The sequence below is a fragment of the Pseudonaja textilis genome, chromosome 15 (genome assembly GCF_049901715.1).
Source record: "Pseudonaja textilis isolate UNSWEBS1 chromosome 15, rPseTex1.2, whole genome shotgun sequence".
NCBI lineage: Eukaryota > Metazoa > Chordata > Lepidosauria > Squamata > Elapidae > Pseudonaja > Pseudonaja textilis.
Window position 1 is genome coordinate 1072501 of NC_142004.1, and position 26874 is coordinate 1099374.

The window sequence follows — 26874 nt, forward strand, 5'->3', positions numbered from 1 at the left end:
AAAAACCCAAACCAAAAAAAAAAAATTGAAAAAAAGATGTCATCTTCCTCACAGCTACAGATTTAATCATATGCACCACAGATTTAGCAGAGTAATCAATCAAATCTGTTTTAAATCAATGCAGAGTCCTTAATGAGATGAGAGCTTTTGCTCAAACGGAGGGGAAAACGAAAACCAGCCAGATCTGCAAATATACAGCAAAACCATTTTGGCCTCAGATTTCTGGATGGGCAGCCACCGCGGACCTCTGCAGCGCAAAGATGCGGGGTTGTTCTACCCTTCAAGGTGTTCACCAGGGGTGTCCAACCTTGGGCCCTTTAAGACTGGCGGACTTCAACTCCCAGAGTTCCCCCGGCTGGAGAATTCTGGGAGTTGAAGTCCTCAAGTCTTAAAAGTGGCCAAGGTTGGACATCTCCGACCTAAACGCTCCCAAGTTCTCATCAATCTTCCAGCTTTTGTCTGAGCCTGGTCTGATGCTCTTCAAATGGTGAGCCACCAGGAGATGGTTTGGGGGGGTCTTCTTTGCCAGGGGGGGGTCAAAGATGTACCAAGAGGTGGAGACCATAAATCCAGAGCCATTAAAAGGGCAGTTGTGTCTCTTGCCAAGGACCCAGGTGTTCACTTATATCAGCCGCAGCGGTGGGTCACCCGTGGGGGATCATGGAACAGAAAAGAAAGGCTGGCTAACTTTACAGCTGTTAAGAACTTTTCAGAGCTCAGATAACGATGTGGACTATTAAGCCACAGGCCTCCAGGTGCCAGGTGATGAGCAGGATTTCCAACCACCAGGTCTACCGGAGACGGAAGGAGCAGCTTCGGCTTGAGGGCAGAGCCAAGGGGCTTGGAGGCCCAACCTTCCTCCGTTAGAGGGTTGCAAGCAGCCATAGCAAAGCCAAAGGTGAGAACGTGAAGGTGAGTCGTTCCAGGTGAGACCAATGGCACCTAACTGGCAACTGGCTTCTCCCGGAAACCCCAGAATATCCGGTTCCAGAATTACAGCAGACTGAGAAATCCGGACTCAAATTCATGCGCAATCCAGAAAAATCTACCTGGAGGCTTTAGGCCAGTTGCTGTTTTTCTAACACCTCAACCGTTTATTAGGAGGCTGGTAAAATCTTGGAAGGAGGGGAAATGAGAGTAGTTCTTTTGATTTCTCTTGAATGTAGCTGCAACAGGTTCCTGATTCGGTCTTCCGAGAGACAAGCTGGACTCCAGTGAGTCCGGCAGCTCCTTCTTAAAACGTCCTCTTTCCTTTCCACCTCTGCTTGCAGCCAGCCGCAGCCTGAAGCTGCTTCCATCAAGAAATGCCCGCGCACCGTCATTGTCTGTGGTTAAGGGCAGCTCTGGCCACAGCACGCCCTGAGCAACTGTGGTCCCCGAGAGGTTCTCCAAGTCCTCCCAAACACAGCCAGGAGAGAAACCTAAAGCGTGGGTCACTTTCTGCACCCAGGAGGCAGATCTTCCCACAGGCAGCCAGGACACAAACAGATCGAGAGTCCAGGGATCCCGGCTGTCCGCTCAGGCTCTCCTTGCCCTCATGAAGCCATTCTCACCAGGGGAAATGGCTATTGTGTGGACAGGCAAAAGTCCATCCTTAGAAGGTCTCGGCTGTCTTCGCTGTGGATGGTTTGGAAGAACCTGCTGGTTCAGATCCAAAGTTGCATCTTCAGTCTTAGAAGCAGGATTGGAGCTACGCACCCTGTGATCAACCCCGCAACACTGGGCCTTTGGGGGAATCCAGCTTCTTCCTTAAACATTTCACTTAGCAGGTAAACAGAGCTCATTTTATCAAGTCAAAACATATGAGCAACCTAAGGGGTTTAATCCAGCCCTACCTAGACATTAGCAACCCTCCCAAATTTCTGATTTGAAATCCCCGGAAAGCTCCATCCCAGCTGCAAAATAAAGTATTTCTGCTTCCTTCCTATGCCCAGCCCGGTCCTTACTTAGCAACCTATCTTCTTCTCCCCCCCGTCGTGTTCCCGTCGAGAGGGAGCGGTGCGTGCAAAAGACAATGAAGAAATCAGTTGTCGCTGCCATGCGAGTTAAAACGAGACTCAAATCAATCCACTCTCAACAATGACTTTAATTATGCTTTTAACATGATTTCACTGCTTCCTCTCCACCCTCCCTCTCCTCTCCGTGTCCGACAGAGACGCGCGCCCAGCCCGCTTCCCCACGCCACATCTGGGTGAACAATATCAGGAAAAATTACGATATCTTTCCCCCCTTCCTGTAATTACAGACGCGCCATCCCGGACTCCTTGTATCAAAACACTTGCTGAGGCACACGCTTTTTCTCGGGTGAGGTTTGCACAGACAGAAGCCATTCACGCTTCGAAAGGAAGGGAGGAAGGGGAAAGGCAGGAGGAGGAGGAGGAGGAGGAGGAAAGAAGGAAAGAAGGGGGCGTGTTGGACTCCAATAAGCCCAACTGGAATTAAAATATCGGTCCGATCCTGGGACGGGCAGGCCTTCTTGCTGATTAGGCAGAGGCCCTCAGCAGGACAGCAGCTGCAGCTCTGTTGTGGTCTCCAGACCCTGGAAAGCCAGGACCCCCCTTGGCTTTCTACCCTTCCGTTCCCAAGAGGGTCTCGGGTAACAAGGGGCTGCCTCGAGGCCACAAGGGCCAGAGGGGAAGGAGACCCATCGGCGTCCATACCTGGGGCTTTGAGTAATTGCTTGTAAACGCTCAGGAACGCGGCCTCAGCTTCCTTGGTCCTTTTGCTGAGCGCAACCACCTGAGGGAAACATGAAAGCAAGAGCCCGGTTGAGAACCCAGGGAGAGGAAGGAAGGGCACCCCCGGAATAAAAGCGGCCTCCGCTTCGGAGCATCGGGAAGGAAAAGTTCCGTAACATTAGGAAACACCCAGCCATAGTTGCAACTGCAAATATTACCCAATCTCAACCTCAACAAAGCTCTTGTAGACAGATCCCAACTCAGTAACTTGATCAACTGCTGGTGAAGTAATCTCTGGTGGAGGAAAACTAATGTGGGAAGGGAAGGAAAGGAAGGAAGGAAGGAAGGAAGGAAGGAAGGAAGGAAGGAAGGAAGGAAGGAAGGAAGGAAGGAAGGAAGGAAGGAAGGAAAAGGGATAGAGGGAGGGAAGGAAGGAAAGAAGGAAAAGGGAGGAAGAAGGGAGGGAAGGAAGGAAGATAAGGAAGGAAGGAAGGAAGGAAGGAAGGAAGGAAGGAAGGAAGGAAAAGGGATAGAGGGAGGGAAGGAAGGAAGGAAAGAAGGAAAAGGGAGGAAGAAGGGAGGGAAGGAAGGAAGATAAGGAAGGAAGGAAGGAAGGAAAGGAAGGAAGGAAGGAAGGAAGGAAGGAAGGAAGGAAGGAAAAGGGATAGAGGGGTGGAGAGAAGGAAGGAAAGGAAGGAAGGAAAGGGAGGAGGGAAGAAGGGAGGGAAGGAGGAAAAGGGAGGAAGATGGGAGGGAAGGAAGGAAGATAAGGAAGGAAGGAAGGAAGGAAGGAAGGAAGGAAGGAAGGAAGGAAGGAAGGAAGGAAAAGGGATAGAGGGGTGGAGAGAAGGAAGGAAAGAAGGAAGGAAGGGAGGAGGGAAGGAGGGAGGAAGGAGGAAAAGGGAGGAAGATGGGAGGGAGGAAGGGAGGAAAGGAAGGGAGGAAGGATGGGTTCTCCCACCCCCAACCCCCTTAATCTTAAAAGGACCAAATAAAAAAAAAGAGAGAGAGAGAGAGAGAGAGATTGCAAATCTTTCACCCAAGACTGAATTTAAATGGCTTGTCATTCAGAAGGGAAGCAGCAGGCATTTGCAATTCTCCCGTCACCAGAGCGAGCCGCCTTCGCCGCTTCCCTCCCCTTCCCGGTGGGGATTGCCTTACCTTGAGCATTCAAGCATGTTTCTTGCCTTCTCTACACTTTCAGACGGAGCTGAAATGTTACCAACCGAGTCGTGGTCGGTTTCCACAAACCCAGAATCGGCTGAAGGCAGAAGCTTCCATCCTGGTTCAGTTACGGTTATAAAATAGAGGGAGCAAGTGCTCCACTACACCCTTTTTTGGGGGGGAACCCCAGAAATTGTGGCCCCCAAATGAGGAGGGCAAACTCGGAGGAGGGATAACTTGGTAGCTGGAGAAATGGGAGGAATGGTTGGATCAGAGGAGGGAAAGAATCCAGCCGTTGTGTTGATGCCAGGAGGCCCCACACTTCCCTGTTGTGGCTCCTGGACCCTCCCTTTGGAAGGTGCCCCTCAACCGCCTTGAGGTTCCTCATACCTGTTCTGGAAACAGGGCTAAGTCCAAGGAGGAGAGGACTTCTCCTCATTGGCCCTTCTTGGAGGCTTAGATTCAGGGGGCGCCAACCTTGGCAACTGTACGACTTGTGGACTTCAACCCCCCAGAATTCCTCAGCTGGCCATGCTGGGAGTTGAAGTCTACAAGTCATAGAGTTGCCAAAGTCGGAGAGTCCCGGCTCCGATGCCGGAAGGACGGCTTGTGGAGGACCAAGTCAACCCCAGAGACCTCAAGGCTTCATCTGGGGAGTCTGGCTGAGCGGTCCAGGTGTTTCGTCCCCAAAAGGAGCTCAGGGAAACTAAGGCACTGACAACTTGCTCTGGCTTGGCTCCCCGAACGAAGCGACACTTCTCTGGCACACGCGGAGAGTCTGCTCGAGCCGGTTCTGGGAAATGCAGCCCAATGACCCAAGAAGACAGCGGGTGCGGCTCCGAGAGGCTGGTCAAGCTGACAGGATCAGCAAGTGGGGTGGAAGTAGACCCTCTCCCCAAATATTCCATCCTTGCTCCCTGGAATCTGAAACACACACACACCCCCGCCCTCCTCTGACTTTTAAACCTCGACATCTCATTAACTTTTTCCTTCCCTCCCTGTTTCTCTCTTCCTGCCTTCCACGCACCCAACTCAAGGTGAGAGAAAACACAACTGCACACTCCGCAACGACACAAGATTGATGAATTACATTTCTGCTCCGGGTCTTTTCCATGGCTGGTGATTTTCCAGCAAAGCAATTATCACCACAGAATACATAATGGCCTAATTAATTACTACTGTCAGACCGGCCTCTATGCTATATGATTATACCTTATCAAGGCATGCATATCTCTTTCTCTTTCTCTCTCTCTCTCTCTCTCTCTCTCTTCTGAGAAGCAAAAAATATTATTGCAACGGACAGCTTTTTTTTTTTAAGTTGCCTTTTGCCTCTCTTTCCTCCTGCCTTCTATCTTTCTGTTGATATTTTCCCTGGGTTTATATGCAAACAGCGCAAAAATACCTTTCGGTGTAATTATTCCCATTCAAGCTATAAAAGCAAAGAAGAGCTTAAGGGGAAATGGAGCAAAGGCTGACTTAAAGGAGAAGAAGAGGAGAGGAAGAAAGAGTTTTAATAATTTACACAGCCAAGACGATGCTACTCCTGAATGAAAGGAAGTTACTGCTGGCCATCCGTTATTGTCATCATACTTCCTGACGGACATAATAACGCTCTGGCAAAGCTTTTCGTTCTGTCCTCCCCAAGGATGTTCCTCTCGTTAGAACTTTTTCAACACAGCCCATCCCTCTTGTGCCACAGGGCACCCGCTTCCTCTCTCTTCCCCTGGTTCAAGGAGGACCAGCCAAGGTGTCCCGTCCGTCCGAAGGCGGCCTCAATCGTAGAGTGCATGCTGTCTGCTCCGAGCCCCCCTTCGAATGCTCTCGGCCCCTCACAATCAATCCCAGCCCCCCCACCCCCAAAAAAATCTTTCTATCAAACGGGACTCTTGGGAGCTGCTGGGGAGGACAGGTTTCAAACTCAGACGCTGCCCAGCCGTTGAAGCATTTTCTCGCCCGAGGAGGACTCAAGGGTGATGCCCAGGACCTGGTAGGACCGCAGCCCGTGATTCTATCGAGGGAAGAGAACGATGGGGACATTTGGGGTGCCCCTGAGATCACCTTTCCGTAAACCCTGACAGGTAGAGGAGGCTCCATTTTTATTTTTTTTAAAAAACGATGGGAAATGCAGAGGAATGAAAGAGCGATGACTTCAAAACAACAGCCGTTAGTCCAGATTGCGTTGATTTTCTCACACTTCCCTTTTTGTTTAAAAAAAAAAAAAAGCCAACTAGCTCTCGAAGATGGGCTGATGTTCTGAAACTGGGCACCCCATTCCTCTAGGAACTGTGGACGGTCTCCCCATATTTCTTTACGAGGGTCTTCTCCTCTGGGGGCTTCCCCCCCCCCCCAAGTTAGCACTTTTGCATTGTTTTAATAATGCCTTTTTAGCATATGGCTGGTGTTGTTTTACGTTTGTAATTACTGCTTTATGTAAATTATGCTTTTAATGGTTGTTTTTAATTAAGCTGTTTGTTTTGCATTCTTTTGACCGTTAGACATTCGGGCGGTGGAAGAGCAGGAGATAAATCCAAGGAAGCAGTTTTGGGGGCTCTGAATTGAGAGAGAAAGCAGATTCTTGAAAGTCAGCTGAGGATGAAGCGGCCCAAAATCTGGATATTTGAAAGGGTCTCAGGACTTCACAGTGAGAGAGACAGAGAGGGTTTTTTTGGGTGGGGGGAGGGGTTATTTGCCTTCCTTAATTTATTATCTCAAAACTTTTTTTTTTTCCTTAGCAACTGAGAAGTTGGAGAAATTAGCTGACCCAGCCATGATCCTTCTGACTTGCTCCTCCACCGTCAGGTCGATGGTTCATCTACATTTTCATGTAAGAAAACTTTTAATTTAGATATTTTCATCCCTCCAAGAAAAGGAGGAGGAGGAAGAGAGAGAGAGAGAGAGAGGAAAAGAAGTTTCAAATAATGACTGTAATAAATGAAGGTAATTAATTGTAGTTTGTTCCTTAACTGTCTAGTCAGCTTAATTTTACCTTTTCATCTAATAATGAGAAAATAATTTTTGTGCTCTGAGGGTTAATGATATGTAACTGCAAGAGCTGCTAATTGCATGTTGCAAACTATTCATCAGAATCCCCATCTGTGCTACTTGATTATGTTTGCTAAATTATTGCTTTGAATTATCTTTCATAAAGCAACTTTTGTAATTAGCAGGGCCTTGGCGCTGCTCTTTTTGCCGTCTGAAAAGGAAGAGAGAGGGGGCGGGGGAAAAAGGCAAACCAAGAAAAAAAAAACTTTTCAATCTGTCGTCGTTCCATTTCCATCACCGGCAGCCTTTTGTCTTCCCTGGGATGGAAAAATTAAACTTGGGGTCTTATTTATCGAAATCGGGTAAGGAGAGAACGGCTGCCTGCCTCTCCTGTCCATCTCCTGGGCAGAGGCTCTGCTATTCCTCCGTTCATCGCACCCACCAGCACCAAAAAAAAACCCGACAGAAACCCGCAGGTCTGCTAGCAATCCACAGAGCCATCAGGGTGGGTTGGGGGTACTTCCCCCTATTCTCAAGGCCAGGGGTCTGCAATGAAGGGGACAGTCACAGGTAGATCCTATTTCTCCCGCAGGTGGCTTGCAAAGGGGCCGGGGAAAATCCCTTTTTTCTCCTCCCTTCTGTGGCGTCACCACTTGGATTCCATTTCTACATTCTAAGCCATTATATTCACTGCCTTTGCTCTGCCTGGAGGCCCCAAAGATGAGATCTCCTGGGATACAGGTAAACCCCCAAGTGGCCTCAACAGCTCTGGGAACTAACAGCTAAATGACCAGGTGACTGCAAAGACTATAAATCCTTCCATTCCCTACCCGTTAGTCAGAACTGAAGAAGCTTCTTGGTCGAGAAGTGAAGTATTTTCAAAGGTGGAAAACAAAAAAGTCCAATTTCCGTCTTGTGGAAAAAGCACTTTGGGACAACCATGACCTGGATGATGGGAGAACCTCCATAAACATTTACTTGGAGATGTAGGGAGGACCCGGGAAGATCTAATGTCCTTCACTGATAGGGCACACAGTCCAAGGAAGAAGAACTTGGCCCCAAGGGCCCTACAAACTCTACCTAAAGGAGCCCATTCCAGAGACTGACCCACCTTCTAGCACCAAAGATGCTAGTTGGGGAGTAAACATCTACAAGAAAACAGTCCCAGGAAAAGCTCAGCTTGTTCCCAGTCACTAACCAGGATGAAGAGAGTCAGGACGGCCCCACAAAATCACGGACGACTTCTCTTTCTTCAAGAAAACCATCCTTGGCTCTTGTGGGCCATCTAAATCCATTTTCTCTTCTTCTTCTCCCAGAAGAACTACAGACTAAGCTGGACGCCAAATGTAGCTCATTCTTCACAAAAAGGAAGCCGATTCATCTGTAGGTTCAGCTGAGCCCTCTCTGATTTGCATGATTTCCATGCAGGAAAAGTGTTTTTCACTGGCTGGGTAGCCTCAAACTCTCAGACCAATCTCTTCCTCTTCAGACATTCAGGGTGTAATTTCACAATGCAGATTCTGCTGATTATATCAAGTGGCCTTAAGGCTTAATTAGATGAAACACAGGGGGGGAAACACCCCCACCCCCATAGCTACATCCTGTATATTTAATCTGCTTGAAATCCATATTACAGTCCTTCAGAAAGTGGATGCTTGAAATAATGAAAAAATACAGGGGAAGTTGTAAGACCACAATAACAAACGTCCTTCAATAAACTCAGGGACACATTATCCCGTCTTTCCATTCTCTCCATCACTTGGGGAGGGAGGTCAGGGTTGAGAGGAAGAGAGGCCCACAGCTCCAAATATCTGCAAATACCACAACTTTTTTTTTTTTCCAAGTGCATAACAGACAGACACGCTTTGCATTTTGAACAAGAGCTTCCGTTTTTCATGACAGTCGCACCCTCTCTCGATTCGGAGTCCCCAGTCTGGTTCGCACATTTTTCTACCCCTGGTTAAAAAAACCCAAAAACGAAGGTACCTTGCCACTGGTCTCTTCTTACCTCTGCCTGGAAACTCTTTAAGACGGGAGCCACCATATCTCGAACCTCCTGAGGGAAAAGGAGAGCAAAGAGGAAAGGATGAGAATTCTCTTGTTTGGACCTCGAAGGCCTGGAGGTTCAAGGGGACGGAGCTCAAAATTTGGCTCCTAACTCAAATTCCCAACTTAAACGTTAAGTGTACAATATTTGTGGCCATATTCAAGCATTAATTAGGAGGAGGAGGAGGAGGAGGAGGAGGGGAATAAGATGTGGAAAAAGAAGGGGAAGAAGAAGAAGGAGGAGGAGAAGGAGGAGGAGGAGGAGGAGGGGAAAAAGAAGGGGAAGAAGGAGAAGGAGAAGAAGGAGGAGGAGGAGGGGAAAAAGAAGGGGAAGAAGGAGGAGAAGGAGAAGGAGAAGAAGAAGGAGGAGGAGGAGGAGGAGGAGGAGGAGGAGGAGGAGGAGGAGGAGGAGAAGGGGAAAAAGAGGAGGAGGAGGATAAGGAGGAGGGGGGAAGAAGGAGAAGGAAAAGAAGGAGGAGGAGGAGGAGGAGGAGGAGGAGGAGGAGGAGGAGGAGGAGAGGAGGAGGAGGAGAAAAAGAAGGGGAAGAAGGAGAAGGAGGAGGAGGAGGAGGAGGAGGAAGAGAAGGAGAAGAAGAAGAAGAAGAAGAAGAAGAAGAAGAAGAAGAAGAAGAAGAAGAAGAAGAAGAAGAAGAAGAAGAAGAAGAAGAAGAAGAAGAAGAAGAAGAAGAAGAAGAAGAAGAAGAAGAAGAAGAAGAAGAAGAAGAAGAAGAAGAAGAAGAAGAAGAGAAGGATTGACTTAAATATTTAAGTTTTGAGGAAAAGCAAGACACCCTACCTCTGGTACATTTCGCTTAAATTCCTGGCTGAGTTCAATTAAATGTTTGTGTGAATGTTCACTTTCCTCTTGACGGGCAGCCAGTTCAGAAGCCACAGAATTCAATTCCTTCTGGAACAAAAGAAACAAAAAAAAAGGAAACATGAGAAATACAAGAATGTGAAATGCAATTATTTTCCTAAGCTATTTCCCAAAGCAACTTTGAGCATCCAGAGGCGCAAAGTAGCAAACAACCATCAAGTCCTGTAGCCACCGATAACCTGCCAGGAGTTTTGAAAACGCCACTTTTGGACCTTAAATCCATTCAACTTCCGCCCCAGGACTTTCAAGTCAAGAGTAGACAAGTTATAGAGTAGGACAAAGCCAATTCTTCAGGAAAGGCCCCATAGGTCTGATGACAGCTGTCCCTCTGCCTACAATGCCAGCATCTCGAAAAGAGAACGAATAGCACATTCACAAAGGAAGAACAAATCCAGATCAGATTGGTTTGCATGTAAACAAATAAATACAGATGGGTGGGTCAAATTAATGAATCAATATTTTTTAATAAGCAGATTTCTTTGGGTTGTTTTTAACTAAGCAACCGTAAGGAAAACAGAAAATCGTGTTAAAATACTAACAGCACCATATTGCGGTCCACGCTACCATCCGCTAAATGCATCGACCATGGAAGGAAGACGTCCAGATTGCAACTAATTTAGGTGTGTGTCTCTCTCTTTTTTTTTTACTGTTTGTAAATAATCTTTTAAAAGATCTGGATGGCTTTTGAATTTCATGGGCTTTGGGAGGAGGTTTTTGCCGGCTGGGGAATTCTGGGAGTTGAAGTCCACCCATCTGAAAGTGCCCAAGGTGGAGAAACACAGCTCGAAAGCAATTAGAGCATCATCAACCGTGAACTAAATTCATGGCTCTCCTTTCCAGTTCCTTCCTTCCTTCCTTCCTGCCCTGATCTTTCTGGGTCTTTGGAGGAAAAGCCAGATGGTTGTTTTCAAAGATGACAGAGCCCGGCCTCTCCCTTAGGGCAGAGATGCGGGAAAGGTGTTGCCATCTTTCTGATGCAAGGAAGACAGGAGCGCAAGACAGATAACAGCACGGCAGCCTCTCGGTAGACAGGCCCGTTTCCAGGAGCCATCAATCATTTTCCTACAGAATATGTAAATTCCAGAAACTAAAGATGTACGGGGGTCCGTTACCAGGGGGCGTCAATTGCGTGCCCAACTCGCCCAGTGAAGCTCCTTTTGGCCTCTGGTGAAACGGAGGGATGGCGAGCTTTCTGCCTTTTATTGGATCCTGTAAATGTTTCACCGTTGAATATAAAGGGGAGCAGAGCAGATTTTTAAAAAAAATATGAGCCAGGAGAGGAGGAAAAGAGAGAGAGGAGAGGGACAGAAGGGGGAGGGAGGGAGAGAAAGAGAGAGAGGGGGGGAGAGAAAGCAGGGAGCCAGACCTGGCCATGGGCTGTGTTTTATGAGCTTTAGGGCACGATCTGCAAAGACTCGAACCTGGGTTCAGAGATGCACTTTGCATCTGTTTCAGGGTATAAGATGAGAGGCAAAGGGCAGCCCCGGGGGTCAGGCTCCAATCAGCTACGAGTTCTGGCCTCAGAAACAAAACTCCGGGGTTGCTTCTACCAGGAAGAACCAATGCCAAGTGGGGTGGCAGCAGTGCCCTTCCGTCCCAGAATTCTTCGCAGCGTCTCTGCGTGAGTCCCTGGCCTGGAGTGGCTTCCTTCCCAAAAGGCAATAACACATAGGAGCATAAGAGTCCAGGAGGATATAAAAAGAAGAGGACGAGGCGGATAGCAGTGGCAGAGAAAGGGAGGAGGTGGAAGAAGAGAAGAAGGGAAAGGAGGGAAGGAAAAAGAGAAGGAGCGGCGCAGAAGAAAAACAGATGGAAGAGAAGGACTATTGTTTTGTGAAACAACCTAGAGTAGCCTCCCAAAATTCTGCCTCCCTCCCAATCTCCAAACTGGAACAAACAGGTGATGAAGTAGACAAACAAGCTAAGCTGGGGGCCTCCAGTGACCCAACTTCTAAACTGACTGGCCTCTGGGTTTTAAGCCGAAAGAACATCGAACCAGGATGAACAGTCAACCTGGATGAGCAAAACGTAGTCATAGCCCTCCGGAGTCACCAGCAGATCCTAAAAGCCTCGGATAGCAAAGTTTGCCCCCACCCCCCGCAATCCCCTCCTCTGGCCTGAGCCTCCCACCTCTCCGGACCCCCCCGCCTTCCCCTCGAACAAGCCTCCTGCAGCCTCTGAAAACCACTGTCCTTCCGTCTCGAGATGCCAGTACAATAATTTTGATCAAGCATCCGAAGCCAGAGATTCCATTTTAGATTGGGGAGATGACAGCCGGAGAAGCGGGGGAGGGAAACCATCTCGAAAGGGCTTTGTTGCCAGGGGGGGCTCCAAAAAGAGGAGATTGTCGGGGGGGGGATGAATAATTTCAAAGTTTAGCCCGGGGAAAATGAACGGAACTGCCAGATAGATAGATAGATAGATAGATAGATAGATAGATAGATAGATAGATAGATAGATAGATAGATAGATAGATAGATAGAAAGAATAGATAAATAAATAGATCTGAGAATTGAAAATACGATTCCTGTACCTAATGGCAGTGACCATGTTCATTCATCCACCATCCTGGCCCAAAACTTCAAGCGTGGTTGCAGACCGGCTGAAAGCCTCAATTCCGGAGCAAACCCAACAAGTCGCCTTAAGTCAAGGAGACGTTTCTTCCCACCGGTATAAGGATGGAGAGAGGAGGAACTAGGTGGCTGTGGTCACCTAGATTGGTTGGTTATTTGGAGGCAGGGGGTGGATCTTTGCTGATGGTCCCCCTCCCCAGATCAAAGGTTGACCAACCCAAGTCCAAAGATTCCCACAGGGCCCGAGCTTGTGTGGCTAGCAAAGCAAAACGGTCACTACAGCGTTCGACCCAGAGCAGGGAAGTCCAACCTCGGCCATTTTTAAGACCTGGAGACTCCCACTTCCAGAATTCCCCAGTTGGCGATGTCCAGGGGTGGAGTGGACAAATGCCCAGCTCGTTCCATGCCCTTCTACTGCTGGTGGACGCCAGTGGGAGACAGGAATGCTGTCCTGCGGAAGAGACGGTCAAGAGGCCAAAGATCCTGGATCAGATCTGATGAAATCGGGCTCGGGTGCAGGTTCAGGTAGAAGGGACAGCGGTGCAATTTTGGGGAAGGGGCTGTTTGGAAGAAGGTGCTTTTTTGGGGGGGGGAGGAGACCCACGTGGTTCGCCCCATCAGTACCCAACTCACCTTTTGTAAAGGGGCTGGACTAAAACTCTGGCAAAAAAGGCCATTTCCACCACCCCCCCTGGAGAAGTTCCCATTCCTTTTGTCCAACTCCAAAGGAGCCCCTTCCTCACTCCCCAAATGGGGGGTCTCCTCTCTGCCCCAAGTAGCCCCTTGGAGGGGGCCACCGGCAACCGCTTCCCCGCGGGGAGGGCTCCAATCACAGATGCACAGAGGGGGGAGAAGACAATACCAAATTCGAGTCCTCAAAGGATATGCAAATCGGCTAATCAAGCCGACTATTATTGCAGATCCCGGAGGCGGCAGCAACAATCCTACGAGATAAGTGATCAACCACTAATATCCAATTGTGCGTCGTCGGGGCGTTACTACGAGACCCGTGTGTGTGTGTGTGTGTGTGTGTGTGTGTGTGTGTGTGTGTTTAAAAAAGCATTTCTAATTACAGCAAAATTGTCCTCTTCCCCCTGAACACAGTTCATCAAGCTCCCCCGCCCCATCAAGTTGGGGAAAAAAATAAATTTGTCAGCAATAAGGACGGTGGATATGTTGTTTTTTCCCCATCTGGGGAGGGAGGGGGAAGGACCTCCTCCTGGGGAAGGGGCACAAATGGAAGGGCAGCGAAACCTAACAGGATGAGAGAAAGGGCTCTGTACATTTCAGAGATGTGCCGTAAAGGCTGGGTTTCTAGTCCTCATGGCTGAGCCCCGAAGGAAGATTAGCAAAGGAGGCAAGTCGAACGAATGCCAGACTAAGTCTCCCCTTTGCGCGAGGAGAAAAACTGGAATGGAATGGCATAGAAGCTGGAAGGGACCTTGGAGGTCTTCTAGTCTAACCCCATTTCAGACCTAATCTCTTCTTAAAAACCTCCAGTGTTGGAGCATCCACGGCTTCTGGTGGCGAGCAGTCCCCCTGGTTCATTGTCCTCAACCGTGAGGAAGTTTCTCCTTAAGTCCAGCTTGCTTCTCTCCTCGTTGAGTCTCCATCCCTTGTTTCTTGTCGCGACGCAAAAGCAGGCTTGAATTCAGAAGTATAACCGTATTTCTGCTCCGGTCTGCAGGACTTGTGATACCAGGAAATTGGACCTCCTCAGAAATCCCTTGCAAAACTTTCTTCTCCAGAAAAAGCCCATTCAGAGACTGGCAGCTTTTCCAAAACTTAATCTGAGTGTCAGGATCCTCTCCTGAAAATAACATATGCTGCCACTCCCCCCCGTCCCAAGCCCCCACCCCCACCCCCCCCAACCGCCATTTGAATGTGTCTCAGGCTCTGGCTATAACTTAGTCAGCCACAATTTAACTGCCAATTTAGGCAGGAAAGCTCATAATTAGAGTAAAAGAACGAATGCTGTCTGGTTATTGATAGACCGAAAATCCGAGTTTCCCCGGAGCCTGGCGACGTTGTTAACCCCTTCTTGCTTTGGCATCGGAGATCGAGGCAGATCCCCGATCGGTGGGAGAGAAAAAAAGAGATTTCCTTAATTCTGGATCGACTGGACGGCGGGGATATTTTCCTCGGGAGCCTTGGAGAAGGAACCGTCTCTTGCAACAACGGGCAAAACTTGAGAGGGGAAATTGCTGACGGTGCCCGCTGGAGTTCTGGGAATGCCAAGGCTGGTCAGACCAGGAGGAGCCCTGCCCGCTGGCGGGCCTCAAGGTAAGAGTGGACATCGGTTTCCTGCCTCCGGTGGGGCGAGGCCGTGCGGGGGCTTTTAAGCGGCAGGAGGAAGACGCCATGGGGTCCCAGCCATTATACACTTTTATTGATGCTGTTCTGGAGAAAGCTAATCGATATATTAGATTTCCCCCAGAAAGAAAAACAGCAGAGTCGCCGGAGAGTTTCCCAACCGGAGGAGTTTGCAGTGGCACCGGCTGGAGTGATGCCCCCAGCCTGCCCCTGGCTTTCCTGGCTGCCTGTGGGTGCCAAAGAAGAAGAGGAAGAGGAGGAAGAAGGCTGCAAATGTTTAATCCGCGTAAAAAGCTTTGGGTCAGTGGCACTATGCCTGATGACCTGGACAGGTGGCTTGGATTTTAAAGGAAGAGGGGAATGGAGTCACCACCCAGGTTGGAGAGGCCTCTGAAGCAACAGAAGACAAAGGGCCTCTCTGAACTGCAATGGGGGCATCTGGAGGTACCGTAAGACCACCACGAAGGGGGAGAAAGGCTGGGTTTTTTCAGAGCTCTGTTTCTCTGTTTCTTAGGCATTGATGGGTGGACTTCAACTCCCAGAATTCCCCAGCCTGCTGGGAATTCTGGGAGTTGAAGTCCACCCGTCTTCAAGTGGCCCAGTCGAGAAGCCCTGCCTGAGAGAAACCACAGATCTCCTTCAAAATAGCTTTCCAAGATCTTTTTGGGAAGTCTCCCTGTTGACTCAAAGTGGGGGATTCTGGGAGCGGGCATTGGAAAAAGCACTTGAGAATGTCAACTGGGGGATTCTGGGAGTTGAAGTCCACCCATCTGCAAGTGGCCCAGGCCGAGGACACTGATTTAAAGCCTTGGTTAGACCAACCCGCTGAGCTCCAGAAACCATAGAGTCTGTTCTTTCGGGAAGCCAGACCCTGGGAATTCTGGGAGTTGAAGTCCACCCGTCTTCAAGCGGCCCGGTCGAGAAGCCCTGCCTGAGAGAAACCACAGATCTCCTTCAAAATAGCTTTCCAAGATCTTTTTGGGGAGTCTCCCTGTTGACTCAAAAGTGGGGGATTCTGGGAGCTGCCATTGGAGAAAGCATTTGAGAATGTCAACTGGGGGATTCTGGGAGTTGAAGTCCACCCATCAGAAAAGTTCCCAAAGTTGGCAACTCCTGTTTTGGAGACTGGGGAGGGAGGACGATTCCTCAAAGTTTATCTAAAAACCACATCAAATCTAACCCAACCATCCGTAAGGCAACGACACAACCGTGGTGTGAGCAGAGTTCTGTCGAGAAGGCAGTGCTGATCTCCAAGTCTGTAAAGGTGGTTTAGGGTGAGACACAAAAGAGAAGATTTGTGGGGTGTGGGGGGCGGAATCACACAGGCACAGAAGCTGAGATTGTTTCCTCTCTGGGCATTGGAGGGGGGGAGGCGGGTTGCATCGCATCTAATTGCAATCAAGAGCAGACATCTAACGCAAGTGACGGGCTCGTCAAAAAAGAAAAGAAAAGAAAAGAAAAAGAAAAAAAAATTTTTTTTGCTGCTGAGAGGGGCAAAATCTTTGTCTAAAAATAATCAGCCGTTCCACACGCCACCGGTTGTTGTTGTTGTTGTTGGGTTGGATTTTCCCCTCCCTCCGTCTCTCCCTTTTTGCTAGAATGGTAATCGATGCTGGAGGCTTTGAATTCCATCAATTTATAGATCTGCCCCAACTCTGCGCCTGCCTGCCTGCCTGCCTGCCGATTGTCTACCGGGGCTGGTGGAAAGGGAGCGAGCAGGGAGGCAGGAAGGCTGCAGCTGCACACACACACGCACACACACACACACACACACACACACACACAGAGACTGTGGGGTTCAGAGCAGCTCAGGGACCTTCTGCGAATTTCTCCATCCCTTCTCAAACATCCTCTGTCAGCCTAAGGCTCAAACCTGCCCATCAACCCTTGGCGTACAGGTCCATATAATTTATACACGCCACACACGCCACGCGCAAGTACCGTCCTGGCAGAATCCTCTCCTGGCATGTTTGCATGTGCGAGAGAATGGATACACAGCATCCCAGCTGAGGCACACAAACTGGCAGGCAGGTAGGTAGGGTGTATATCTGCGCGGGGAGAGAGGAAGAAAATGGATGGAGAGAAGGGGGGGGGGAAACGGTCCCTGGAGACATTCTCAGCAGTTAAAGATTTAGCCCGAGCTTTCTGGAGACGCCAAAAAAATATATATATTTTTTTTTTGGAGGGTTATCGATCAATAAATCAAATCAGCGTCCAATCAATCGCCCAATCAGGAGCGTCTCGCCGATGCATTACGGCTGGCGCCTTCGAACCCGGCTGGGCCTTCGATGCCTTTCCTCCAAGCAGAGCTGGGCTGGCACGGGGCCAGCTCCCACCCTCGGCCTCCACAGACTCGGTGGCGCAGCAGCCTGGCGCAAGAACAATAAATTTCTCATCTAACAGCCGATCAAGAAACAAGGTGAACATCTGTTTTGCTGCAAACGGAGACGACGCGTGCCCCACTTCTGGGGCAGGGGGCTGCAAGCCGGCTTTGGAGGAGCCCCCCCGCCCCCCCAAGACTGCTTCTCACTGCTGGGGGGGTGTGCAGGGCTCTCTCCACGCAAGCAGGGGGGCATTTACACGCCTCTCTGTGGGTGTGGGTGTGCATTGGCGCTGCCGCGGGGGCAAGAGGGTGCCCCACGCATTAATCGAGGAAGGAAACAGTTGCCCCTTGCCCAAGCCACCTCCCTCTCTCTCTGCCCCCACCTCCCCACTGCAAAAGGGAAAGAGGGAGAAACGGCCAAGTGTCCAGTCAATAATAAAAGCTGCCCAGGGATGGAGGTGGTTTTATGATGCCCATTAAATAGCCCTGTAACTCCATTAAAAGCTGTTTATCCCCTCTGACTATTGCCGAGTATTTCTCCTCACCTATAAATGGGGGGCGGGGGGGGGGGAGACTGGATCATCCAGGAGGCGACCCAGCCCACGGCAAGGATGCCCAAACTGCACAAGGGAGGCCTCTTCGGTCCCACAGCCCCCTCCCCAAAATGGCCGGAGGAGCTTCCGCAACCTAGAAGTGAGAGAGAGAGAGAGAGACGCGGGAAAAGGGGACAACCGCTGGTCTTTAATAGGCGAGCCTCAAGGATAGCCTGCTCCTGCCCCTGGAGGTTCTGCTGGGCTGCCGAGGGGAACAGCCAATCGACCGGCTTCTCGCAAAAAAGGAAGCCAGGTTCTGATTTTGAGGAACCGTAAAAACCTCACAATGATAGGTGAACTTCTCTTGCCTCTTCATTGGGGGGTGGGGGGGATGCTTTGGCTGCAGGGGAAGGGTGGGTCGATCTGGGAGGTGTAAAAGGGGTACAATGGGGGGGCCCCTTAAAAAGAGAGGGGGGGGACTGGCCGAACCCCCTTGATGCGGGCCTTGTCCCTTCCCGCTTCTCTCCCTTCCTTAAATCCCCTCCCCCTACTGCAGCCCTCAATTTTTCCGATTCACGGTGCGTTTTGAGACACGTCGCTTCCCTTGGGGGGAAGACGACAACGGGGGAGGGGAGGCCTTCATCTCTTTATGGCGAGGCTGCTCGGAGTCCAGGGACTCGCTTCCAACCCCGCCATCTGCCAAGCATCAGATCAAAATCTGAGTGAGATTCCATTAAACTGCAAGCCTCCCTTTCTTCCTTTCTTGCCTCTCCCCCTCCAGCACCCGCCCGCCCCCGTTCAAAAAGACAGAGAAAAGAAATAAAAGAAATACTCGTTTTATCTTGAATCTGCCCTGAATGGGAGTCTTTCTTTCGCGCTCTCCCCCCCGCATCTCTCTTCGCATGCTTGTTGTGTTCACCGACCCAGAGAAGCAGCACGGAAAGCAAATCAGGGAAGGCGAAGCCGCCGGCCTTGAACCAGAGAGGCGGAGGGTCAATGCCAAAGCCAATGGAACCACTTCTCTGGCCGGGTCAAGCCTTCACGGCCCCACCGGTCACCACCTTTCGCCCCAAAGGAGCTCCGATCTCCACTCCCTAACCTGCCTCTTTGCCCCAGCTCGGACAACCCTTCTGGAAGGCTGCAGCTGAGGAGAGGCGAACATTGGTGAGATCCATCAGCGGTCCGCTTGACCTGGAATCGGACAAATATTGGCTCCGTGCATAAACTGCACTTTAGGAGTCTGGGGTAGGGGTGTCTCAATTGCACCCCTAAGGCTCCTCCAGTTGATGGGATGGTTCCTAAGAAGCTGCGTGGCCCAGAGATGGACTCCATCTAAACGCAGGGTGTCCTCAAAGAGGATGGGTCCCACCATGCGTAGGGTGGATACCCTTACACAATGAAACTTGGCATTGCGTGTCCTATTGTGACCTTTGTTGACTTCCCTTGGCTCACAGGAGGACCCAATGCTCGTTGGTTCAAGCATTGTCCATGCCAAGAGAGGCCAGCCTTGGGCCTGGTCCCTTCTGGCGAACAAGCCTTGTGGGACAGAGACTCCAAGACCAGCCTCTCTTCTCCACAAGCCAGCTTTCTAACAGTGGCTGTGCGTGACGGGGGTTGCATCTCAACGGGTTTGGAAGGTGCCAAGTCAGAGACTGGGTCCCACTAGTTTAATCGTGGCTTGTATCCTAACGTGCGAAGCTAATCCATGCTTTACAGTCATAATCGATAGGTTAAGGTGTTGTGGGCAGAAGAAGAGGCTGGAGAACCAGGTTTGTTTGAAACAGTACAGGTCTCCTGCTTGGGCAGGGGGTGTCGGACTAGAGGACCTCCAAGGTCCCTTCCAACTCTTTTTGTTATTCTGCATTTCAGCCTAAGGGGCAGTCCTTGGGCCCGTGTATTTCCTGCCCCAGTTCAATTGTTTGCGGAAGGCAGAGCAAATGACCCACTCTTGCACTGGTTAGGACAGTCCAGTGTTCGCCTCCAGTGAATAAGTAAATATCTTTTAAATCCATGGAGAATGGTATCAAAATAAGACCGGATGCTGTCCAATCCCCTACGACGGGGGAAGGGGCTGAAATAAATGTAAAAAGAGACAATTGGGCTGCTTTTGCTAAAGGACGGGGAGGAAAGAGACCGACAGGCAGCCCCGGGAGAAGGAAATCTGGAGTGATCCAATTCCCTTTGTGGTACAGTAAATAATTCTTTATTACACTTTGATGTATCTTTCCCATAATGACTTTTAAGGGCAACACAATAAAATTGAAAAAAAAAAAGGGGGGGGGGCCGTGCAGGGCTGCGAGGAACAAATGCTTAATATTCAATAAATGTGTCAATTTCACCTAGGCAAATGGGCCTCTGTTGAGGAATTGGTAAATTTCCTTGGAGAAAAGTAAGTGCATTTTAGCCTTCAAGGGGTCCCCAGCGAAATGGAAATGGAATGTGATTTGTGATAAAACTCAGCTGCTCCATAAAAGACATTAAATAAATGTTGCTCTTTCACTTGCAAGATACGGAATTGATTGCATTATAGACCGGCTCCAAAGACGCGCCGTTTCGGCCCCCTCCCCACAAGGGATCTGGCGGGTCGGACCACAGTTTAGAAGCCGGGGGAGCGGAGGCAATTTAGATGACATCTTAACTCACCGGCTAATGGCGGCCACCAATTTGGAGGCGGGGAAGGAACGGCTCTGCGCCTCTGACTTATTATTTCCTTTTGACCCCAGAGCCCGTGCCGGGAAGGGGTTCGGCAACCCACACAGAGGGGATCAGCGCCAAAAGATCGCAGGACCCAAGAGGCCCTTGGCGCTCTCTTTTTTCCTTGCAGATGTTTCATGACTCTAAGTATTATTTCGTTTGGGTCCTGAAATGCCTGCAAGAAAACGGGCAAGCAACTTTGCCAGGGATGGTGGTTTTTAAAAAACATGATATTTTTCCCTGGTCCCATTTAAAAAAATCCCGTGGCGGAAAGAGCAATGGCAGACGGGATGATCTCATTGTGCTCGCCGCTAGAACCACAAACTCCCAGGGGAATTTCCATCCAGGTTCGTAAGTCCCAACTTGGGTGACATCTTGAAAGGCAGATTTCCTGTCTTATGAAGGGCGGTGGGGGGGGGAAGGGAAGCTATTTTTCCCAATTCCGGGAAAGCTTTCGAAGCTTTAGGCTGGCAGAAGAGATGCTAAGCAGATCGTACCAAATTCAATTTCCCCTAATCTCCTCCTGATCAGACTCTACCGACGGACTGACCCAGTCCTTGGGCTCAACTTGACTTTGAGTGGCGTACCTGGGCCACCTTCCAAAAATTGTGTGGAAACAGGGCAGAAACCTTGGCGTCAAGCTATAAACGTTCAGATTGACTGAATAGTTCAGTAGGATTAATCGGATTATTCCGCAGCCACAGATTTCAACATTGTCTCCTTTATGTCGCAATAAAATCTGACCTGCCATTCAGAGGTTCCGGATTATGCCCCTCTTAAAACCAAGGGAGGGGCATGCAATAGGCCAGACCCCGGCAGATAACTTAATTGGGTCACTCGGTCCATGCCCCGTTGCCCCTCCTCTAGCCACTGAGTTGGCTAAAGTTGTCCCAAAAGTGCTTTTCCAAAAGGCAAGACGACTTTCTTGGGTTTTTTGGGGGGAAAATGTTTCGCTTCCCATCCAAAACCGAAGAAGCTTCTTGGATGAGAAGCGAAAGGTTTTCAAGGAAAAAAACAAACAAACAAACACCAAGAAAGTCCAGGTGCCTTTGGAGAAAAGCACCTTTGGGACAAGTGTGACCTGGAGGATCGAGAGTCGCCAGAGAGACTCTTGGCTGAAGTTATTCTTGGCAAAACGCAAAGCCGTGAACCGCCCCGCTCCCTCTAGCAGCCGCATCATATCGCATTAGCAATTTGGATGGTTATTAGCCCTTTCCCCATCCAATCGGATTAATATTTTTCACTGATACAATACAGGCAAGTCCTCCCGGATTAGCAACTTTCCAATCACATTAGTGCCGACAAATACAAATATGATACAGGAGCGATACGACAAACCGGGATGGAAGGCCTCTTAACGCAAGATGACAACTAGGGGAGAGCTGGAAGTTGCTGCGGTCCCAGGTGGGTGAAGGATGTGCCTTCTGATAAATGCCAATACGGCATCCCCACGAAATGGCAAATGCCCGTCTTGTCGAAGCTTCAGGTGGGGAAATAAGCCCCCTAGTCTTACTCAAAAGGGGGAAGCTTTTCCGTTGCACCAGTAGGAGACCTTAACCAGGATGGGCTCCAAGGTGAGATCATTAGCAGTGACAAGTGTCATTTGTTTATTTTATTGAAAAAGCTACTGGCTTACTTTCTCCGGTCTGGGACATAATATTTGCATGGATCTCTAATGATTACAGTTTATTCAATAAGCCTCAGTTAAACCAACCACAGTTTAGTGCAAGATATGAATTCAGCCTGCTTGCGCCCACTCGCTTAAAGGAAATGTGAGACAATCAATAAAAAAGCCTATAGTATTTAAGCTGTATTCTAGTGAATAAAATACTTTCACATTCCAAAATCCACATTCACGTTCTTGTGAAACACAAGACAAAGGAGAGAAACGAAGCCTAACGATGAGAATAAGCTGGGAATATAATCGTTTTTTGCACACCCGCCGACACCTCCTGTGCAAGGAGCAATCTTAGGAAGGTTGAAGCTTGGTGCGAGGGAATCACCAACCAGCTCAATTCTTGAACAGCCTGACACAAAATGACCCAGAATGGTTAGCAGTATTTTATTTTATTATATTTATGCCAGGAAATTCAGTTTTTCTGCTAGCCACCAAGAAGAAAAGGAAAAGAAAAGGCCTGTTCTGCTAAATTTTGCATGGAATTGGCATCCTATATTCCGTAACATAATACAAAAACATACAGACGTGCGTAATGGGGAGTGCAGCTTTTTCCTGAAATGGCAGGAATTGTGTTGGTGTTAATCAGGATAAATCTCCAAGTAGCTGTTGGGAAATAGCACAGCCTGTTCCCAACTGCACAAGTTCACTCAAGAAAGCAAGACAAGAAGCAACGGATGGAAACTAGTTAAGGAAAGAAGCAGCCTAGAACTAGGGAGAAATTTCCTGACAGTTAGAATAATTGGTCAGCGGAACAGCTTGCCACCAGAAGTTGTGGCTGCTCTATCACTGGAGGTTTTTAAGAAAAGATTGAACAGCCACTTTTCAGAAATAGTTATAGGGTTTCCTGTCTGAGCAAGGGGTTGGACTAGAAGACCTCCAAGGCCCTTTTCCGACTCGTTATTTTGTTATTCTATTATTCTTTACTGGAGTTGACTCCCACAGTCTAGAAAAGCTAGTCTAAATCCTGACTTTACATATCGCTTAAGATACACTGTGGTTTCTTGGGTTGGCTTAATATGAGCCACAAGACCTGTCATTGTTTGCAAATTGGCTTATAACGTGGAGCTTTCCACGCTGTGGTTGAATTAGCATGCTTTATGGTTAACCACAGCTGTGTAGATTCACACAACCATGGTGGAAAGACATAAGCCACGATGTACGGACCAACCCCACACAAAGCCAAAATAAATCCACACAAGGGAGCTGGCATGAAGCTTAGCTTGAGAACACTTATCAAAAGGTGTTGTTTCGTTATTGCTGCAAGGAGGACATCTTGGCAGCCCGTGAATCGGCCCCGTAGGTTGCCGCAGTCAAAACCAGAATAAAATGTTGGCTAGGGAAGTGAGGGACAGCACCGGCCGAGAAGACGGTGAGGAATGGAGTCAAGGAATGGCGGGTGTCACCACCGCCCAAGGTGAACCTACGCGAAGGAACTTGCTGGCTGCTTCACACCAACGGTTTCCGAAGCCCACCTCAACACTGGGGAATGTTTGGCAAAGCCCCCCACTTTGCAAATTGTGTTAGGCAGGATTTATAGGCCAGGGCAGCGGAGATTGTACTAGGCGCCCTTTCGGTGTCATCTGATGACTTATAATTGTTCCATTATTGTGCAACTTTCAGGCATGGGCAGCCTCTTAATGATATTAGGGTTTTTTTTAAAAAAATAAAATAAAATCTGTAGGAAGTGGGAGGTTGCCTCTCTGTCCCACCCAGACACCCAGCCGAGCACCCAGACCAAGGCTGAATGGAGCCTTCGATGTCCATCTTGCTGAAAAAAAAGCAAGCGGGTGGACGGGCCAATATCTGGAGGCATCACATAACGGTCCATTCCAGAGGGCTATTCCCGCTCCCCGATCCCATCCTCCCTCTCATGAGGATCAAGGCTGGAGAGAATCTCTTGGAGATGCCCAAGAAATGGAGTTTGCCACGAGCAAAGTGGCAGAGACACAGGAAGGTCTAAAGGCAGGGGTCCCCAAACTTGGCAACTTGTGGACTTCAACTCCCAGAATTCTCCAGCCAGCTATGCTGGCTGGAGAATTCTGGGAGTTGAAGTCCACAAGTCTTAAAGTTGCCAAGTTTGGAGACCTCTGGTCTAAAGGTAGTAAGGGAGAACATTATCATATGTAAGCTCTCTATTTCTACGTCAGTTCCAAAGCTTAACACTTAAACCGTTTCCCACGCCCTTCCGCGTAAAACGGACTCTTTGCTCTTCAATTCCTACTTTTGAAATTGATACAACTCTACCATATCAGGCACTGAAACCACCGCTTTGAGCAAAGCTGCATTCAGCCACTCTGGGTTTAGCTGTTCTAGTAGGCGTAATTTATGCCTCCACACTCCATGCTGGTCAATTTCTGTGACATCTGCTCTTGAGCCGAGATATCCTTCGCATCGGCAACAAAACTAACTTCCAGGCGCAGAATCCTAGGAAATTAGGAATCTGGTCTGCCACCCCCCCACACCCCCTGTATATCACTTTGAGATATATACCATATTAGCCAAGAGAACTGAATTATATTGCATTCATGATGCAATTAAACACTTCACTAGGAATCAATGTAAAACCGATGAGGCCTGAAAGTACTGCATATGGCTCAGAACATTATAAAACATTACCTTCACTCAAATCCTTTTCAGTAGCAATTTAAATCTTCTTACAGTTCCTGCTGCCAACGGGAAACCGCCTCCTGATTCATAACAGCACAAGGGGAACGGAGGAATTTAAAAAAGGGAAAGGGGGAAGCGGGCCCAGAGATTTAGCCAACTACTAAATTACCCATGAAACTAGAACAGCTGACAGTAGTAATCTGAATTATTATTAGGCCTGGCAAATCATCTGCATTAGCCAATTTGAAACTACAGCTCATGGGTAGAAGCCGGTTAATACAGTCGGTATTAAAAGGATGAGGGCTGGTGTCCATTTTATTGCGGAAAAGGTTTAAAAGGTCAAGAAGTAAAAATTGCAGGCCGGGGCAAACACAGAGTCCGGATTTAGAATTTCTTGGCAGCAGTCCCTTTCTCTTCCCAGCTTCTGGGCTTTTGAATGACTTGTTTCCAGAAAAGGGGTACTTGCTGATATATATATATATATATATTTAATAAAAATCCCATGCCAAAGAGACACCATCATTTCTGCTCTTTTTCATGTCTCCTCCACAATGTTGGGACCTAGCCTGAGACGTGGGGTATGGGTGTCAGGATCCAAACTGGGCCGGTCACCAGGCCGGAGGTTTAGTCTTCGGGGTTTCGTGGCGGGAGCCCCTCCTCAGCAGAACGTGTGACACCAACCTCCATGCTGCTTGGAGAAGGGTTCTGCAACCCATCCTGTAGCACAGGATTTTGGGGGCGGGGGGTTGCCTGTGGATTCCAGGTGGAGGTCTATGCCGATGAAGGAACATTGGGGATACGCAAGATAGGGTCCAACTTGAATGCGCATGGGAAGACAAAAAGAGGTCATCCAGAGGAACCTCCTCTGGCTGAGAGAGGAGAGCTAACCCTGACTGAACCAAGTTAGAGGAATGAATCGCTGCTCTGCTACATTCAAACCAACTTGCGACCTTCTTCCGGAACGGTTCCGTCCTCACCTCGCCCAGGTTAGAAAGCTCCCACCAGCCAGACCGGATCTTCCCTGCCCCAGACCGGATCTTTTGTCAAGAGGGAAGGCGGGTGGCATGTTCACAGTTTTGATTCCACTGATATGGTCCCCCTCCAGGTCAAAATGCAAGCCTCCCCTTGTCTTCAACCAACCACCGGTCCAACCTCCCTTCTCTAAGCACCTCTTCATGGGCTACGGATTCAGAATCGAACCAAGCCCCTTCTTTGCAAGCAATGCTCCGCCATCCAGGTATCTGCTGGCCTTGGTAACCCAGAGATATTTCTTTAAAAGCCGGGGAGATCATCTCCGAACAATGGGCAGATACGGGAAGAACAATTCTCCTGCCATAAATTATGGCGAGGAAAGCAGCCGGGAGCCTCATCACATTAATATAATGAACAATAAACCGACAGTCAATCAAGGCATCATAAATCCACAGATTTTATGAAGCTGTCTGGGGGCGGCGGGCATCTGCCTCCTCCTCACCCCATCCGAGACACATCAGAGCTCCACTTATTCACGTCTAAACGCAGCCATCAAGGGTTTATTTCCGTTCCTGGTTAGAAAGGCCGACTAACTCAAACCCAAGGATCGGCCTTGAATCTCAGCAGCCAAAATTACTGGGGAAAAAAAACAAAAAACAGTTCTCAGCCCCAAAGTGGGGACAGAAATCCCAGGTCCCAGGATTGGCAAGGAGAGAGAGCGGCACGTTCTGTCCGGAATGAAGGGGAAGAAGGGATCAAATTAGATTAAGGGCGATTGCAAAGTGGCTCCCTTCCAGGTTGCCCTCAAGAGTGACCACAGTCCAGGCATCCAGAGGAGGGTCCTTTTATTAAAAGCTGTGGAAAGTCACCAAGTCCCACCAGAAAAGATCCTCTCGTTGGTGGGAGGATCTACCTGGCACCAGGAGGTGGGAGAGGCCTTATTTTCACACACACACACACACACACACACACACACACACACACACACACACAGGTGAAGGTGGGCTCCTGCCTGCAAATCAGCTCAAAGAAGAGAATTAAAGCGCCGTTTTGGGGTGCAGAAGGGGCTTTGCAAAGGTGCAGGAAAGAACAGGAGCAGAACAAATGGATGGACTCTCAAAATGACCCTAAACTGCAGGTCCACCGACATTTTCTTTGTAAGTTTGACCAGACCAGCAATGAGGGAGCTGACCTCAAAGGGCCGGGCAGTACCCACACCTTGCGCGATGCCCCCCGCCCCCCGTTCCTTCTCCGACCGTCAGCCCTGAGTGGGCGATGGCCGAACCCGCTGGGTGACCGGGACACGCCAGGGTCTCCAAGCGATGATGGATGGAGCCAGGGCAGGCCGGAGAGTGGCCAGCCCTTGTCTCTTTAGCTGAGCCAGGCCGTGGATCATCCTCTCGCCTCCCGTTCTCGGGGTTTTATTAGCAAAGC

The 26874-nt window shown here is 49.3% G+C and overlaps 1 protein-coding gene across 3 annotated transcripts in view; it reads right to left on the reverse strand.

Annotated features, from left to right (window-relative positions):
• The window catches only part of CUX2 (cut like homeobox 2), a 79474-nt gene that overhangs the window by 22030 nt on the left and 30570 nt on the right, over window positions 1-26874 (reverse strand). For all 3 annotated transcript variants that reach the window (XM_087913290.1, XM_087913291.1, XM_087913289.1), the window contains exons 2-4: window positions 9667-9777; window positions 8833-8880; window positions 2661-2739 (exon numbers count right to left, since the gene is read on the reverse strand). In XM_087913290.1, coding sequence (XP_087769416.1) covers window positions 2661-2739; window positions 8833-8880; window positions 9667-9777 — 238 coding nt within the window. The remainder of the gene's footprint in view (window positions 1-2660; window positions 2740-8832; window positions 8881-9666; window positions 9778-26874) is intronic.